Source organism: Gadus macrocephalus, chromosome 7 (assembly GCF_031168955.1).
Source record: "Gadus macrocephalus chromosome 7, ASM3116895v1".
Taxonomy (NCBI): Eukaryota; Metazoa; Chordata; class Actinopteri; order Gadiformes; family Gadidae; genus Gadus; species Gadus macrocephalus.
Window position 1 is genome coordinate 27,888,532 of NC_082388.1, and position 15,925 is coordinate 27,904,456.

General features: G+C 51.2%; 2 protein-coding genes across 3 annotated transcripts in view; one reads left to right on the forward strand and one right to left on the reverse strand.

Moving 5' to 3' along the window:
• The window catches only part of LOC132462155 (uncharacterized), a 306,161-nt gene that overhangs the window by 224,393 nt on the left and 65,843 nt on the right, over positions 1-15,925 (reverse strand). The window lies entirely within an intron of this gene.
• tm7sf2 (transmembrane 7 superfamily member 2) lies at positions 879-13,089 on the forward strand. The gene is made up of 10 exons (XM_060057761.1): positions 879-952; positions 4,153-4,349; positions 4,863-4,917; positions 6,166-6,360; positions 6,995-7,098; positions 9,608-9,727; positions 9,803-9,971; positions 10,163-10,243; positions 11,163-11,285; positions 12,687-13,089. Exons 1-10 carry the CDS (start codon positions 889-891, stop codon positions 12,845-12,847), a joined length of 1,269 nt encoding a protein of 422 aa, XP_059913744.1. The 5' UTR covers positions 879-888; the 3' UTR covers positions 12,848-13,089.

Here is a 15,925-nt window from a genome sequence, read left to right on the forward strand (position 1 = left end):
AGGGCAACGGTGTTGTTCTTTTTGTATGACAGAGTATTTCTTTGGTAAAAGAAAAAGTTTCTGAAGTTCATTCATCCACAAGCCACGTATAATTCAGTTTATAACATCACTCACTTAACAAAGTTCAGTCATTCTACTTTCTGGGTGTTTCCCCCCCGCCGGCTCCGCCCTACCTCCACCAGCACAGGCATGCGATTGGTCGATGAAATCAAGCTCCTCCCTCTTCAGATTGCCATCCAGGGTTTCGATTGGCCCTGTGAGACTTCACCCGAAGAGGACATATTCTAGGGGCGTGTTCTCGATGCTCAGCAAAACATCAGACATCCATTCACCGCAGCTCCTAATGTGTTCACCTGCACGCTGTACCGGTAAGACTTCCCCCTCACTTCTTAACGCCTTCATATGATGATTAAATATATACATATACATATAGGATAAAAGCGATGTCATGGGAAGGGAATACCGCGTTCATGAATGATGTGGGGTTGATGTAACATAGCTGTTAGGAGGTCGATCTGTGATCTAGAAGATACTTCCTCTGCTGAAGTGTCTTGAGATGGTCCAGAGTCATGTGGACCGGGTGGGACCGGGGGGTGAAGCAGCCTTCTGCTGCATCACTACAACTGGTACGGGGAGCAGTGCGCCTGCGCAGTGCTCCACACCTGAAGTTTACAGTTCTCCTGCCTAACGATTCAAGTCACTATTAGCACTATTAACATTGAGCTTCTACAATACCGAGTATTTTATTTTATGTAAGCCTTGCTTGAGTTGACCCTGTTAAGTGATTCCTATCATGGTTATTGTAACGATATTCTTTGTAGTAACCATTTTTGTAGTAACACCCCCATTCATTCATTCACTCACATATTCATTTCCAGGACGTTGAACATGAAGCAGTCGACGAAGCGGAGGTCTTCTCCGACCACCGAGAGGGAGTTCGGAGGAACCCTCGGTAAGCCAGCATCAATAATATCACCCCACCAGGTCACTGATCTCAGAGTCTGGAAGCTCGTCTTACTGTAAAACGGTACAGTGCGCCCCCTCTGGGGAATCAGGCGCTATTACACCCGACCTCCACGATGGGCTGAAGAGTGTGAGATGACGTCTCTAAATGATTTGTTTTATGTGTTCAGTGAGGGGTCTCCATATGTTTTCCAAGTTGTTCACGTGTATACGTTTCTGTTCTCTACAATATAGGGCTGTCACTTTTGTGAAAAATCAAGTTCGAACAGATATCGAATATATAAAGCGATGTATTAGAATATATTCGAATATCTACGAGGCCATTTCCTCTCTGAGAAAACCTTTGTTTGATCAACTTAATCACTATCAAGTGCCCCTATGTGCATATCACAAACTTTGCGGAATCAGAACTGCCCAGCACAAACAATGACAGAAGACAGCAGCAGCAGGAGTACTAAGGCCTATAGCATGTATGCAATAATTCAGTGATTAATGAATGAACACCAGTCTATCAACTTGATCTGGATCAAGTGCGGCTCTCTTTGTATTCAGGATGTTACCCGCGGTGGACGTCCCGTTCGGAGGGCACAGGCGTGCCTGGCACACATGGGTAGAAGAGAGAAGCGGGTAATGTTGAGGCAGAAGTGGGTATTTGTTCAGCCCGTGTCTCTCCGGTGCAGCGTGTTGCTGTCTGCCGGGATGACTTGGGGTCGCGGTCTTCCGCTCAGGCGGGCTGCTCTGTGTGTTATCCGTTTTCTAAACAGGATATATTATTATTTGCTTGATAAGAGCGCCTGCGAATGGATAAGATGGTAAACGATAAAATAAAACCTAACGGTCGAATCATTCACTGTGAAAAAATGTGCTACACAACATGGCACTTTAAAAAGTCAAGTCCTGATCTGACCGCAGGCCTGCAGACGGTCCCTGAAGAAGCAACAGAGCAGTACTCACCGATGTAGGCCTACAGACAGCAGACCAGAGCAGTACTCACCGATGTAGGCCTACAGACAGAACCAACAGAGCAGTACTCACCGATGTAGGCCTATAGACAGAACCAACAGAGCAGTACTCACCGATGTAGGCCTACAGACAGAACCAACAGAGCAGTACTCACCGATGTAGGCCTACAGACAGAACCAACAGAGCAGTACTCACCGATGTAGGTCTACAGACAGAACCAACAGAGCAGTACTCACCGATGTAGGCCTCAGACAGAACCAACAGAGCAGTACTCACCGATGTAGGCCTCAGTCAGAACCAATAGAGCAGTGCACACACCGATGTAGGCCTCAGACAGAACCAATAGAGCAGTACTCACACCGATGTAGGCCTCAGACAGAACCAGTAGAGCAGTACTCACCGATGTAGGCCTCAGACAGAACCAATAGAGCAGTACTCACACCGATGTAGGCCTCAGACAGAACCAGTAGAGCAGTACTCACCGATGTAGGCCTCAGACAGAACCAGTAGAGCAGTACTCACCGATGTAGGCCTCAGACAGAACCAGTAGAGCAGTACTCACCGATGTAGGCCTCAGACAGAACCAGTAGAGCAGTACTCACCGATGTAGGCCTCAGACAGAACCAATAGAGCCGTACTCACTGATGTAGGCCTACAGACAGCAGACCAGAGCAGTACTCACCGATGTAGGCCTCAGACAGAACCAACAGAGCAGCACTCACCGATGTAGCCTACAGACAGAACCAACAGAGCAGCACTCACCGATGTAGCCTACAGGGCAGGGTTCCATCAGACCTATTTCAGGAACAAAGCGGAGCAGATGAAGTCAGTGAGCCGTGACTGTTGTGTTTCTGAGTGAGCAGCTCTGATGCTGTTTACTGTCGCTCATGAATAATGGAACAGTCCCAACACAGCGGGCCCCAAGTGGAGCGTGGGATTCCCACTGAGTTGGTTGCCTGGCAACAGCAGGTTGCTAGTTTGGTCGGCTTGGCTCCTCCTGACTGAAGAGTTGAGGGTTCTTTGAGCAAGGCACTAAGGCACCTCACCTGTGCCCGCTGGCAGCAGGCTGAGGCCCTTGTGTCTCTAGGTCCAGTTCTCTGGTCCAATGGTCTGTTATGCCCAGTAACCATGGTTCCTGTCTCCTAGGGGCCAGCTGAATCCCTGTCCTCTCATTGGTCCCCAGTAACCATGGTTCCTGTCTCCTAGGGGCCAGCTGTATCCCTGTCCTCTCATTGGTCCCCAGTAACCATGGTTCCTGTCTCCTAGGGGCCAGCTGAATCCCTGTCCTCTCATTGGTCCCCAGTAACCATGGTTCCTGTCTCCTAGGGGCCAGCTGAATCCCTGTCCTCTCATTGGTCCCCAGTAACCATGGTTCCTGTCTCCTAGGGGCCAGCTGTATCCCTGTCCTCTCATTGGTCCCCAGTAACCATGGTTCCTGTCTCCTAGGGGCCAGCTGTATCCCTGTCCTCTCATTGGTCCCCAGTAACCATGGTTCCTGTCTCCTAGGGGCCAGCTGTATCCCTGTCCTCTCATTGGTCCCCAGTAACCATGGTTCCTGTCTCCTAGGGGCCAGCTGTATCCCTGTCCTCTCATTGGTCCCCAGTAACCATGGTTCCTGTCTCCTAGGGGCCAGCTGTATCCCTGTCCTCTCATTGGTCCCCAGTAACCATGGTTCCTGTCTCCTAGGGGCCAGCTGTATCCCTGTCCTCTCATTGGTCCCCAGTAACCATGGTTCCTGTCTCCTAGGGGCCAGCTGTATCCCTGTCCTCTCATTGGTCCCCAGTAACCATGGTTCCTGTCTCCTAGGGGCCAGCTGTATCCCTGTCCTCTCATTGGTCCCCAGTAACCATGGTTCCTGTCTCCTAGGGGCCAGCTGTATCCCTGTCCTCTCATTGGTCCCCAGTAACCATGGTTCCTGTCTCCTAGGGGCCAGCTGTATCCCTGTCCTCTCATTGGTCCCCAGTAACCATGGTTCCTGTCTCCTAGGGGCCAGCTGTATCCCTGTCCTCTCATTGGTCCCCAGTAACCATGGTTCCTGTCTCCTAGGGGCCAGCTGTATCCCTGTCCTCTCATTGGTCCCCAGTAACCATGGTTCCTGTCTCCTAGGGGCCAGCTGTATCCCTGTCCTCTCATTGGTCCCCAGTAACCATGGTTCCTGTCTCCTAGGGGCCAGCTGTATGCCTGTCCTCTCATTGGTCCCCAGTAACCATGGTTCCTGTCTCCTAGGGGCCAGCTGTATCCCGGTGTTGCTGCCCCTGCTGGTGCTGTTCCTGCTCAGCGTCAGCCGGTCCCCGGGGGCCAGCCTGCTGCAGTGGCCCCCCCAGCTCCCCCCCCCCTCCGCTCTCTGGGACCCCCTGGCCCCCCTCCTGCTGCTGGGCTGGTTCACCCTCCACGCCTTCCTCTACCTGCTGCCCCTGGGCAAGGCACGTGGCCGTCTGTCTGCCTGTCTGTCTGTCTGTCTGTCTGTCTGTCTGTCTGTCTGTCTGTCTGTCTGTCTGTCTGTCCTACTGTCTGTCTGTCTGTCTGTCCATCCTACTGTCTGTTTGTCCGTCTGTCTGTTTGTCCGTCTGTCTGTATGTCTGTCTGTCCGTCCTACTGTCTGTCTGTCCATCCTACTGTCTGTTTGTCCGTCTGTCTGTTTGTCCGTCTGTCTGTCTGTCTGTCTGTCTGTCTGTCTGTCTGTCCGTCCTACTGTCTGTCTGTCTGTCTGTCTGTCCATCCTACTGTCTGTCTGTCTGTCTGTCTGTCTGTCCATCCTACTGTCTGTCTGTCTGTCTGTCTGTCAGTCTGTCCGTCCTACTGTCTGTCTGTCTGTCTAGTGAACGTTGTTCTAGTTCTCCCATGTTCCCCATGAGGAGGGTGGCTGACTGTTGGACGGCTGTTGGACGACTGTTGGACGACTGTTGGCTGACTGTTGGCTGACTGTTTGTGTGCAGGTGTCTGAGGGGCTGGTGCTGAAGAACGGAACGCGCCTCAAATACCCCATCAACGGTACGTGGTGCTTAGTGTTTACTGGTTTGTGTGTGTGTTAGTGTTTACTGGTTTGTGTGTGTGTAAGTCTGCAGTGGTTTGTGTGTGTTTTAGTGGCTTGTGTGTGTGTGTGTGTGTGTGTGTGTGTGTGTTAGTGTTTGTGTGTGTGTTAGTGCTTAGTGGTTTGTGTGTGTGTTAGTGTTTAGTAGTTTGTGTGTGTGTTAGTGGTTTGTGTTTGTGTGTTAGTTTTAAGTGTTTTGTGGTTTGTGTGTGCGTGTGTTAGTGTTCGCCATAGTGTTTTAGTGTGTGGTGAGTTGTGTGTGTCTGTGTGTGTGTGTTAGTGCTAGTGAATGGTGAGTTGTGTGTGTGTGTGTGTTAGTGTATGGTGAGTTGTGTGTGTGTGTGTGTGTGTGTGTGTGTGTGTGTTAGTGTATGGTGAGTTGTGTGTGTGTTTGTGTATAGTGAGCTTTGTGTGTGGTGAGTTGTGTGTGTGTGTGTGTGTGTTAGTGTACGGTGAGTTGTGTGTGTGTGTGTGTGTGTGTGTGTGTGTGTGTTAGTGTATGGTGAGTTGTGTGTGTGTGTTAGTGTATAGTGAGCTGTGTGTGTGTGTATGTTTGTGTATGGTGAGTTGTGTGCGAGGGTTTTACGGCCCTGTTTGTGAGGAGCACTTCTGTGCTTCCAGGCTGTTTTTTCCTCACCCAGAAGGTTTGATAATCAGCCGTTCATGGAGAAGTTCTCTGGTCAACTTTATAACGTCAAGGATGTTTTAGTCGTCACAAAAACAGAATAAGGAATGTGAGATTAGAACCACGTTTTAATGCCAGCTGTTTGTCCCTTTTTTACTGTGTGTACTATAGAACAACTAGGATGAACCTTATAATAATGGCTCTGCAGTGAATGCTAAAGTCTCTCTTCAATAGAAGCCCCGATATCTTTGTCCAGATATCCATGTATTACCTTTCTGTTACCTTGACACGACAGTCTCATACTTCATCACCTTTCTCTTCTTCTGTCTCCTCCTCCATCACCTTCACCTCCATCTCCTCTCACCTTCACCTCCATCTCCCCTTCACTCATCCTCCTCCTCCCCCCTCTCCCCTTCCTTCCCTCCTCCTCCTCCTCCCCCCTCTCCCCTCCCCTGCTCCTCCTCCTCCCCCCTCCCCTCCTCCCCCCTCTCCCCTTCCCTGCTCCTCCTCCCCCCTCTCCCCTCACCTGCTCCTCCTCCTCCCCCCTCACCTCCTCCCTCTCCCCTCCCCTCTCCTCCTCCAGGCTTCCATGCGCTGGTCATCAGTGTGGGGCTGCAGATGCTGCTGCTGTGGCTGGGCTTCCCGCTGGGCTCTCTGTTTGACCTCCTGCTGCCCCTGGCCGTCTGCGCCACGGGGCTCTCCTTCCTCCTGTCCTTCTACCTCTACATCAGCTCCTTCTGGGCCCCGCCCCACGCCCTGGCCCCCGGCGGGAACACGGGTCAGTACCGAATGTCAACCCTTAACTTAACCCTAACATCCCTTAACTTTACCCCACCAACCCTCAACTTCACACTAACATCCCTTAACTTTACCCTAACAACCTTAACTTTACCCTAGCAACCCATAACTTAACCTTAGCAACCCATAACTTGACCTTAGCAACCCTTAACTTTACCCTAGCAACCCTTAACTTTACCCTAGCAACCCATAACTTAACCCTAGCAACCCTTAACTTTACCCTAGCAACCCTTAACTTTACCCTAGCAACCCTTAACTTTACCTTAGCAACCCTTAACTTTACCCTAACAACCCTTAACTTTACCCTAACAACCCTTACCTTTACCCTAACAACCTTAACATTACCCTAGCAACCCATAACTTTACCCTAGCAACCCATAACTTAACCCTAGCAACCCTTAACTTTACCTTAGCAACCCTTAACTTTACCCTAACAACCCTTAACTTTACCCTAACAACCCTTACCTTTACCCTAACAACCTTAACATTACCCTAGCAACCCATAACTTTACCCTAGCAACCCATAACTTAACCCTAGCAACCCTTAATTTTACCCTAGCAACCCTAAACTTTACCCTAGCAACCCTTAACCTGAGCCCCTCTGCCCCCTGTAGGTAACCCGCTGTATGACTTCTTCATCGGGCGGGAGCTCAACCCTCGCATCGGGAACTTTGACCTCAAGTATTTCTGTGAGCTGAGGCCGGGTCTGATTGGCTGGGTGAGTTCACAGGAAATGACCTCAACCTGAACCGTAAGCACTTCAGCTGATTGTCTGGGCAAGTTCACAGGAAATGACCTCAACCCGAACCATAAGCATTTCGGCTGGACAAAGAAATGGATATGTTGAAAAATTTTACACAATTTTACTGTCACAAAGACCGGGGCCATTTTGATCAGGAACAACCTGGGCTGTGTCTCAATTCAGGGGACGCATCCTTCGAAGGGTGCATTCGAAGGCCAATTGAGTCACTGCGACGCGTCAAGGCTGTCCCATTTCGAAGGCTCCTTCAAATGCGGCCGACAAATGCAGCCTTCTTCACGGTCCAACGTATCCCAAGATTCATTGCGAATGGGATTTTTTTTTCAGAAATGCCGTTGGAGAAAGCAGCAAATTGCGTATTTAATGGAAAAACTATGTAAAAACATTTATTATATTAAAATTAAGTTGGGACTATTTAAAATGTGTAACTTTATTGTCAAAGTTCAATGACATTAACACGAGGCACGAGCCATATAACGTTAAACTATTAAAGTTATATTATTATATAAGGGCTCCATATTTCTCCTCCGCCGTCCGGTTTGAACCGCAGCTGTCAGGGTTGCTAGGTGACAGGAGCGGCGCGTCGTCACGCGAGGTGAAGGGTGTCAACGGCTTGTTACGCAGACTTGAAATGCTCCGTAGGCCAGACCGTCTCATTTAAAAACGTTCGTTCGGCCTTCGGTCCGGCCTTCACGGTCTAGGAAGGCCACGCCTTCATAGACCGCGTCCTTCGAAGGATGCGTCCCCTGAAGTGAGACACAGCCAGGGTGTCTATGTGGAATAGACATGAGCTGTAGTTGTATTTCATACCATCAGGGGGCGCTGCTTAGCAGCTAACACAAGCCAGAGCACAACGACTGGATGAAGTGGAGAATGGGCCATAGACAGTCTGGATGTGACGTCGCATGTCGAATCTGATCACCAATACGTCTGGACCTTATTTAATACGGACGACAGGAACTAAAGTACAACCTGTTCTGCTCCCGTACATCAAGTCTCATGAGTCTTGGAAAAGCGAGTGACCCTTGGAAATACAACGAAATAAAAAACCTCCTAGATCTGTGGTAATCCTTTTGTGTGTCATAATTCATCATGCAATTGTGTAATTCCTTGACAAAGCAAGAAGAAACCCATATGTTTTTCTTTACTCAAGTTCAATTCAACTTATATTTATTGCATATGACTAAAATAAATGGTATATGAATATAGAATAAATAAGTAAGACAATAAAAAAAGTAAGTTATTTAAAAAACCATCAAAGCATCAAGCATTTCAGGCCATCAGCAGTCCATGCAGTCAGGGGGACAGTCCTGGAGCTCCCCAGCCTCACCGCCTCTGGGAGGAGCTGTGCTGTAGCCTGGTGGTCCCGGGCCTCTGCCGTAGGGGAGGGGGTCCACAGGCTGTGGGCCGGGGGAGAGGGTTCTCTCATGATGTTCGAGGCACAGCTCCTGCATCTGCTGGCGGAGATGTTGTCCAGGGAAGGGAGACTGCTGTCTCTCTCTCTCTGTCTGTCTCTCTCTCTCTCTATGTCTGTCTCTCTCCCTCTCTCCCTCTCTCTCTCCCTCTCTCCCTCTCTGTCTGTCTGTCTGTGTCTGTCTGTCTGTCTGTCTGTCTGTCTGTCTGTCTGTCTGTCTGTCTGTCTCTGAATGTCTGTCTGTCTGTCTCTGAATGTCTGTATGTCTCTCTCTGACCACCAGTCTCTCTCTCTCTGAACACCAGTCTCTCTCTCTGACCACCAGTCTCTCTCTGACCACCTGTCAGTCTGCCTGTCTGTCTGTCTCTACCCTGTGTCTGTCTGTTTGTCTCTCTCTCTCTGACCACCAGTCTCTCTCTCTGACCACCAGTCTCTCTCTCTGACCACCTGTCTGTCTATCTGTCTGTCTGTCTGTCTCTACCCTGTGTCTGTCTGTTTGTCTCTCTCTCTCTGACCACCAGTCTCTCTCTCTGACCACCAGTCTCTCTCTCTGACCACCAGTCTCTCTCTCTGACCACCAGTCTCTCTCTCTGACCACCTGTCTGTCTGTCTGTCTGTCTGTCTGTCTGTCTGTCTGTCTGTCTGTCTGTCTGTCTCTGAATGTCTGTCTGTCTGTCTCTGAATGTCTGTCTGTCTCTCTCTGACCACCAGTCTCTCTCTCTCTGAACACCAGTCTCTCTCTCTGACCACCAGTCTCTCTCTGACCACCTGTCAGTCTGCCTGTCTGTCTGTCTCTACCCTGTGTCTGTCTGTTTGTCTCTCTCTCTCTGACCACCAGTCTCTCTCTCTGACCACCAGTCTCTCTCTCTGACCACCTGTCTGTCTATCTGTCTGTCTGTCTGTCTGTCTCTACCCTGTGTCTGTCTGTTTGTCTCTCTCTCTCTGACCACCAGTCTCTCTCTCTGACCACCAGTCTCTCTCTCTGACCACCAGTCTCTCTCTCTGACCACCAGTCTCTCTCTCTGACCACCTGTCTGTCTGTCTGTCTGTCAGGTGGTGGTGAACCTGGGCATGCTGATGAAGGAGGTGGAGCTGAGGGACGGAGCCTCTCTGGCCATGCTGCTGGTCAACGGCTTCCAGCTGCTCTACGTAGCCGACGCCCTCTGGAACGAGGCCAGTACCCCCCCCCCTGCCCCCCTCCCTGCCCTGTCCCTTGACTGTCCGTCCTGACGCTGCCGTTCTCTGCAGGAGGCGGTTCTCACCACCATGGACATCGTCCACGACGGCTTCGGCTTCATGCTGGCCTTCGGGGACCTGGCCTGGGTGCCCTTTGCCTACAGCCTGCAGGCCTCCTTCCTGGTGGTGCACCCCGTGGAGCTGGGGGCCGCCGCCGCCACCGCCATCGTCCTGCTCAACGGTAGCCCCCCCCCCCCACGCCTGACAGCAGGCCCGGTACCTCCAGTTGAGCTGGACAGGGTATCTAACCCCTAACCCTAACCCCGCAGTATGCCTTGCTCTTACCCGTTGAGCTGGGTCAGGGGCATCAAGCTCTGTGATGCGGTTCAGAGGAGTGTTATCAAGTGTTTCCTCATCCCTCTGTTTCCTCAGGGATTGGATATTACATCTTCAGGAAGTCCAACTCTCAGAAGAACGTGTTCCGCCGCGACCCCAAGCACCCCAGCGTGTCCAGTGAGTAGCAGAGGAGTAGCTGCTCCTCAGTGAGTAGTAGAGGAGTAGCTGCTCCTCAGTGAGTAGTATTGGAGTAGCTGCTCCTCAGTGAGTAGTATTGGAGTAGCTGCTCCTCAGTGAGTAGTAGAGGAGTAGCTCCTCCTCAGTGAGTAGCAGAGGAGTAGCTGCTCCTCAGTGAGTAGTAGAGGAGTAGCTGCTCCTCAGTGAGTAGTATTGGAGTAGCTGCTCCTCAGTGAGTAGTAGAGGAGTAGCTGCTCCTCATTGAGTAGCAGAGGAGTAGCTGCTCCTCAGTGAGTAGTAGAGGAGTAGCTCCTCCTCAGTGATTAGTAGAGGAGTAGCTGCTCCTCAGTGAGTAGTAGAGGAGTAGCTCCTCCTCAGTGATTAGTAGAGTAGCTGCTCCTCAGTGAGTAGTAGAGGAGTAGCTCCTCGTCAGTGAGTAGCAGAGGAGTAGCTCCTCCTCAGTGAGTAGCAGAGGAGTAGCTCCTCCTCAGTGAGTAGCAGAGGAGTAGCTCCTCGTCAGTGAGTAGCAGAGGAGTAGCTCCTCCTCAGTGAGTAGTACAGGAGTAGCTGCTCCTCAGTGAGTAGTAGAGGAGTAGCTCCTCGTCAGTGAGTAGCAGAGGAGTAGCTCCTCCTTAGTGAGTAGCAGAGGAGTAGCTCCTCCTCAATGAGTAGTAGAGGAGTAGCTGCTCCTCAGTGAGTAGTATTGGAGTAGCTGCTCCTCAGAGAGGAGTAGCTCCTCCTCAGTGAGTAGTACAGGAGTAGCTGCTCCTCAGTGAGTAGTAGAGGAGTAGCTCCTCCTCAGTGAGTAGTAGAGGAGTAGCTGCTCCTCAGTGAGTAGCAGAGGAGTAGCTCCTCCTAAGGTCTAGGGTCTGGGTTAGATAAGGAGATGCTGACTCCTCCTCCGCTGTCTCCTCCGTAGGCCTGGAGACCATCGCCACGGCGACGGGGAAGCGGCTGCTGGTGTCGGGCTGGTGGGGGTTGGTGCGACACCCCAACTACCTGGGGGACCTGCTGATGGCGCTGGCCTGGTCCCTGCCCTGCGGTAGGTCGTCACGACCACGGCCGCAAGGACGGTGGTCGGCATGGCAACAGTGGATGGGATGCAGGAATGTAGTGGGCAGGAGGGGGGGGCGGGGTTTGGGTTGCGGAGGGCAGGCTGTCAATCAACAAGATGCGAGTTAACGGTTTATGAGGGACAGACCAGGGACAGACCAGGGACGGACCAGGGACAGACCAGGGACAGAGGGAGGACGGACCAGGGACAGACCAGGGACAGACCAGGGACGGACCAGGGACAGACCAGGGACAGACCAGGGACAGAGGGAGGACGGACCAGGGACAGACCAGGGACGGACCAGGGACAGACCAGGGACAGAGGGAGGACGGACCAGGGACAGACCAGGGACAGACCAGGGACGGACCAGGGACAGACCAGGGACAGAGGGAGGACGGACCAGGGACAGACCAGGGACGGACCAGGGACAGACCAGGGACGGACCAGGGACGGACCAGGGACAGAGGGATGACGGACCAGGGACAGACCAGGGACAGACCAGGGACGGACCAGGGACGGACCAGGGACAGAGGGAGGACGGACCAGGGACAGACCAGGGACAATGTGTAGGCCATTAATGCTATGGATGATAAAGGGTGATATTGTCACTCTAACATTGTGTATACATTAAGGCAGTTAATTATTCAGCAGACGCTTTGGTCAAAGGGACTAACTAGTAGTTGTACTCCACGGCCGTGCACATTACATATATGTGATGTATATGTAATGTAATGTTAAGTCATATATAGTACATATACATCACATATATTACATTACATATACATTACGTCACATATATATGACATGGACATTACATAAACACAAACTAAATGATTGTAATCCACACAGCAGAGGGAGATGCTAGTCTGAACATCCGGAGTGGCCCTCCTAGACCACCGAGAGGAACGCACCTCATCCTCACTATCTCTGCACCCCTCACTTATCCTTCACTAACACCGTCTTCTTTAGTTAGCCTCAAAATACTTTGTCAATCGAAAAGTTGTCATAACCCGGTGCTAAACGTTATGGTCAGACCGGCTACAGGGTTCTCCTCATGTTGTGTTCTGTGTTCTCGAGGTTTCTCCTCATGTTGTTCTGTGTTCTACAGGGTTCTCCTCATGTTGTGGTTCTGTGTTCTACAGGGTTCTCCTCATGTTGTGTTCTACAGGGTTCTCCTCATGTTGTGTTCTGTGTTCTCGAGGTTTCTCCTCATGTTGTTCTGTGTTCTACAGGGTTCTCCTCATGTTGTGGTTCTGTGTTCTACAGGGTTCTCCTCATGTTGTGTTCTACAGGGTTCTCCTCATGTTGTGTTCTGTGTTCTCGAGGTTTCTCCTCATGTTGTTCTGTGTTCTACAGGGTTCTCCTCATGTCGTGTTCTGTGTTCTACAGGGTTCTCCCACCTCCTGCCCTACTTCTACGTGGGGTACTTCACGGTTCTGCTGGTGCATCGGGAGGCCCGTGACGAGAGGCAGTGCAGAGCGAAGTACGGGCAGGCCTGGGACGCCTACTGCCAGCGGGTCCCCTACCGCATCTTCCCCTACCTCTACTGAGGGCCAATAGGAGCAGAGCCCGCCCACACCAACCAATCAGACGGTGTGTGTGTGTGTGTGTGTGTGTGTGTGTGTGTGTGTGTGTGTGTGTGTGTGTGTGTGTGTGTGTGTGTGTGTGTGTGTGTGTGTGTGTGTGTGTGTGTGTGTGTGTGTGTGTGTGTGTGTGTGTGTGTGTGTGAGAGTTGGAAAACAGGGTCCTTGTGAATCCATTCCACGTTTTTAATAAATACATTTTCAATTAATTGCAATACCATACCATTCATTTATTTGAAGTACTAAGTACCTGATACATATTCTACTGTTCTTTAATCTGGTCACGTTTGATGGAAACACCAATGCGACAAATCTATCAAAATAATAACTATACTCACAAAACATTCACCATACCTATGAATTAATATTCATGAAGTCTATTATTGTGTTGATTTGGAATATGCTCATCACGTGCGTTATTATTATTAACTCTAACGTTTGCAAATGAATCTCTCACACATGCACACACTCCCACACACGTAGGTGCTCACTCAGTCAGTCATCCAGATCATTGGGGAACCGTTTACAGAACCGGGAAATGCTACTCCGTTAACAAGGACTAGAACCCACTGAACCGAATCACCTGAGTACCCTGATTACACCACCCGGATGACTCCACCCAGATGACTCCACCCTGATTACACCACCCGGATGACTCCACCCTGATTACACCACCCGGATGACTCCACCCTGATTACACCACCCGATTACACCACCCTGATTACACCACCCTGATGATACCACCCGGATGACTCCACCCTGATTACACCAACCTGATGACTCCACCCTGATGACTCCACCCTGATTACACCACCCTGATGACTCCACCCTGATGACACCACCCTGATGACTCCACCCTGATTACACCAACCTGATTACACCACCCTGATTACACCACCCGGATGACTCCACCCAGATGACTCCACCCCGATGACTCCACCCTGATTACACCAACCTGATGACACCACCCGGATTACACCAACCTGATGACTCCACCCTGATGACTCCACCCTGATGACTCCACCCTGATGATACCACCCGGATGACTCCACCCTGATTACACCACCCTGATGACACTCCACCCGGATGACTCCACCCTGATGACACACCACCCTGATGACACCACCCTGATTACACCAACCTGATGACTCCACCCCGATGACTCCACCCTGATGACTCCACCCTGATTACACCACCCAGATGACTCCACCCTGATGACTCCACCCTGATGACTCCACCCTGATGACACCACCCTGATGACTCCACCCTGATGACTCCTCCCTGATGACACACCACCCTGATGACTCCACCCTGATTGCACCACCCTGATGACTCCACCCTGATGACACACCACCCTGATGACTCCACCCTGATGACACACCACCCTGATGACTCCACCCTGATTGCACCACCCTGATGATGACATCACCCTAATGACACCACCCTGATGAACCACCCTGATGACGTCACAGCGGGTGGTGTCACAGTGGGTGGTGTCACAGCGGGTGGTGTCACAGTGGGTGGTGCAGCTGTAGGAGGAGGCGTTCTGACGTGCTGTGACCATAGCATATAGGGGACCTCTCAGACGGCGTGGAGCAATGCATTCTGGGAGTCCGTGGTGTAATAATGAAAGGGTCCACTGTCTCCGCTGTGTCTGCACACATCCGCTATATCGGCGCTCGGGTGTGTGTGTGTGAGTGTGTGTGTGTGTGTGTGTGTGTGCGTGCGTGCTCTCCCACGTGCATACGTGTATGTGCTCTCCTGCCAATTGTGTATGCCAATCGTAATGCCTTACACCTAGCGGTTGTAGCCAGTTTCCATGGTAACGCCATTTTACAGAGAGCACAGATGTAGGAGGAGGAGGGGGGGGAGTTTAGACAATTATCTGAGGGGGAGGAGGAAAAGGAGGAGGAGGAGGAGGAGGAGGAGGAGGAGGAGGAGGAGGAGGAGGAGGAGGAGGAGGTGGTCGAGAACGGGGAGAGAGTGATGAACGCAGGACACCTGCGACGAGAACAGATGGATCAGAAAGAGGGAGGTAGCCCAGTCCGCGGTTCTGATCCCAGCAGGTTGTGTGTGTGCGTGCGTGTGTGTGTCCATGTGTGTGCGTGTGTGTGTGTGTGTGTGCGTGCATGTGTGTTTCCGTGTGTGTGTGTGTGTGTGCGTGTGTGCACACTAATTGATTCCACATGAGTCTGCCGACCAGCGGTGATCCTACAGCGTCATGCTGTGTGTAAACGTGCACATGAGAAGGGAGAAATGTTAAATACCTGACTTTATAGTATTTATTTATTTATTATCCCCGTTCCGAATGAGTCAACAAGAATGTCTAACACTACAGTTTAGTTGCCATGGTGACCGGGTGGAAGTTCTGCATCCTTTTTCTAACCGAGCGTACAGACAGCTTCTCCAACGTTTCCATTCTCTGTGGGCTGCAGTCTGATGACTACTAACGTCAGACCAGCCCATGGGCTGAGCGTCCTCAGACGGCAGAACAGGGTGAATAGAAATGTTAATAACACTCTGATTAGATGTTAATCATAGAATATGAAGCAGCCTCATAACGGCAAGAAACCATCAGGTTGATCAGGCCTCGATGTTCCTCAACTACCATGAGCCACGGAACCGCTCAGCGGGAAGCCCTTCTGATGAGCTGGGTTCTCTCTATGAGCTGGGTTCTCTCTATAGGAGCTGGGTTCTGATGAGCTGGGTTCTCTCTATGAGCTGGGTTCTCTCTATGAGCTGGGTTCTCTCTATGAGCTGGGTTCTCTCTATGAGCTGGGTTCTCTCTATAGGAGCTGGGTTCTCTCTATAGGAGCTGGGTTCTCTCTATGAGCTGGGTTATCTCTATGAGCTGGGTTCTCTATAGGAGCAGGGGTTCTCTCTATAGGAGCTGGGTTCTCTCTATGAGCTGGGTTCTCTCTATGAGCTGGGTTCTCTCTATGAGCTGGGTTCTCTCTCTATGAGCTGGGTTCTCTCTAAGAGCTGGGTTCTCTCTATGAGCTGGGTTCTCTCTATAGGAGCTGGGTTCTCTCTAGAGGAGCTGGG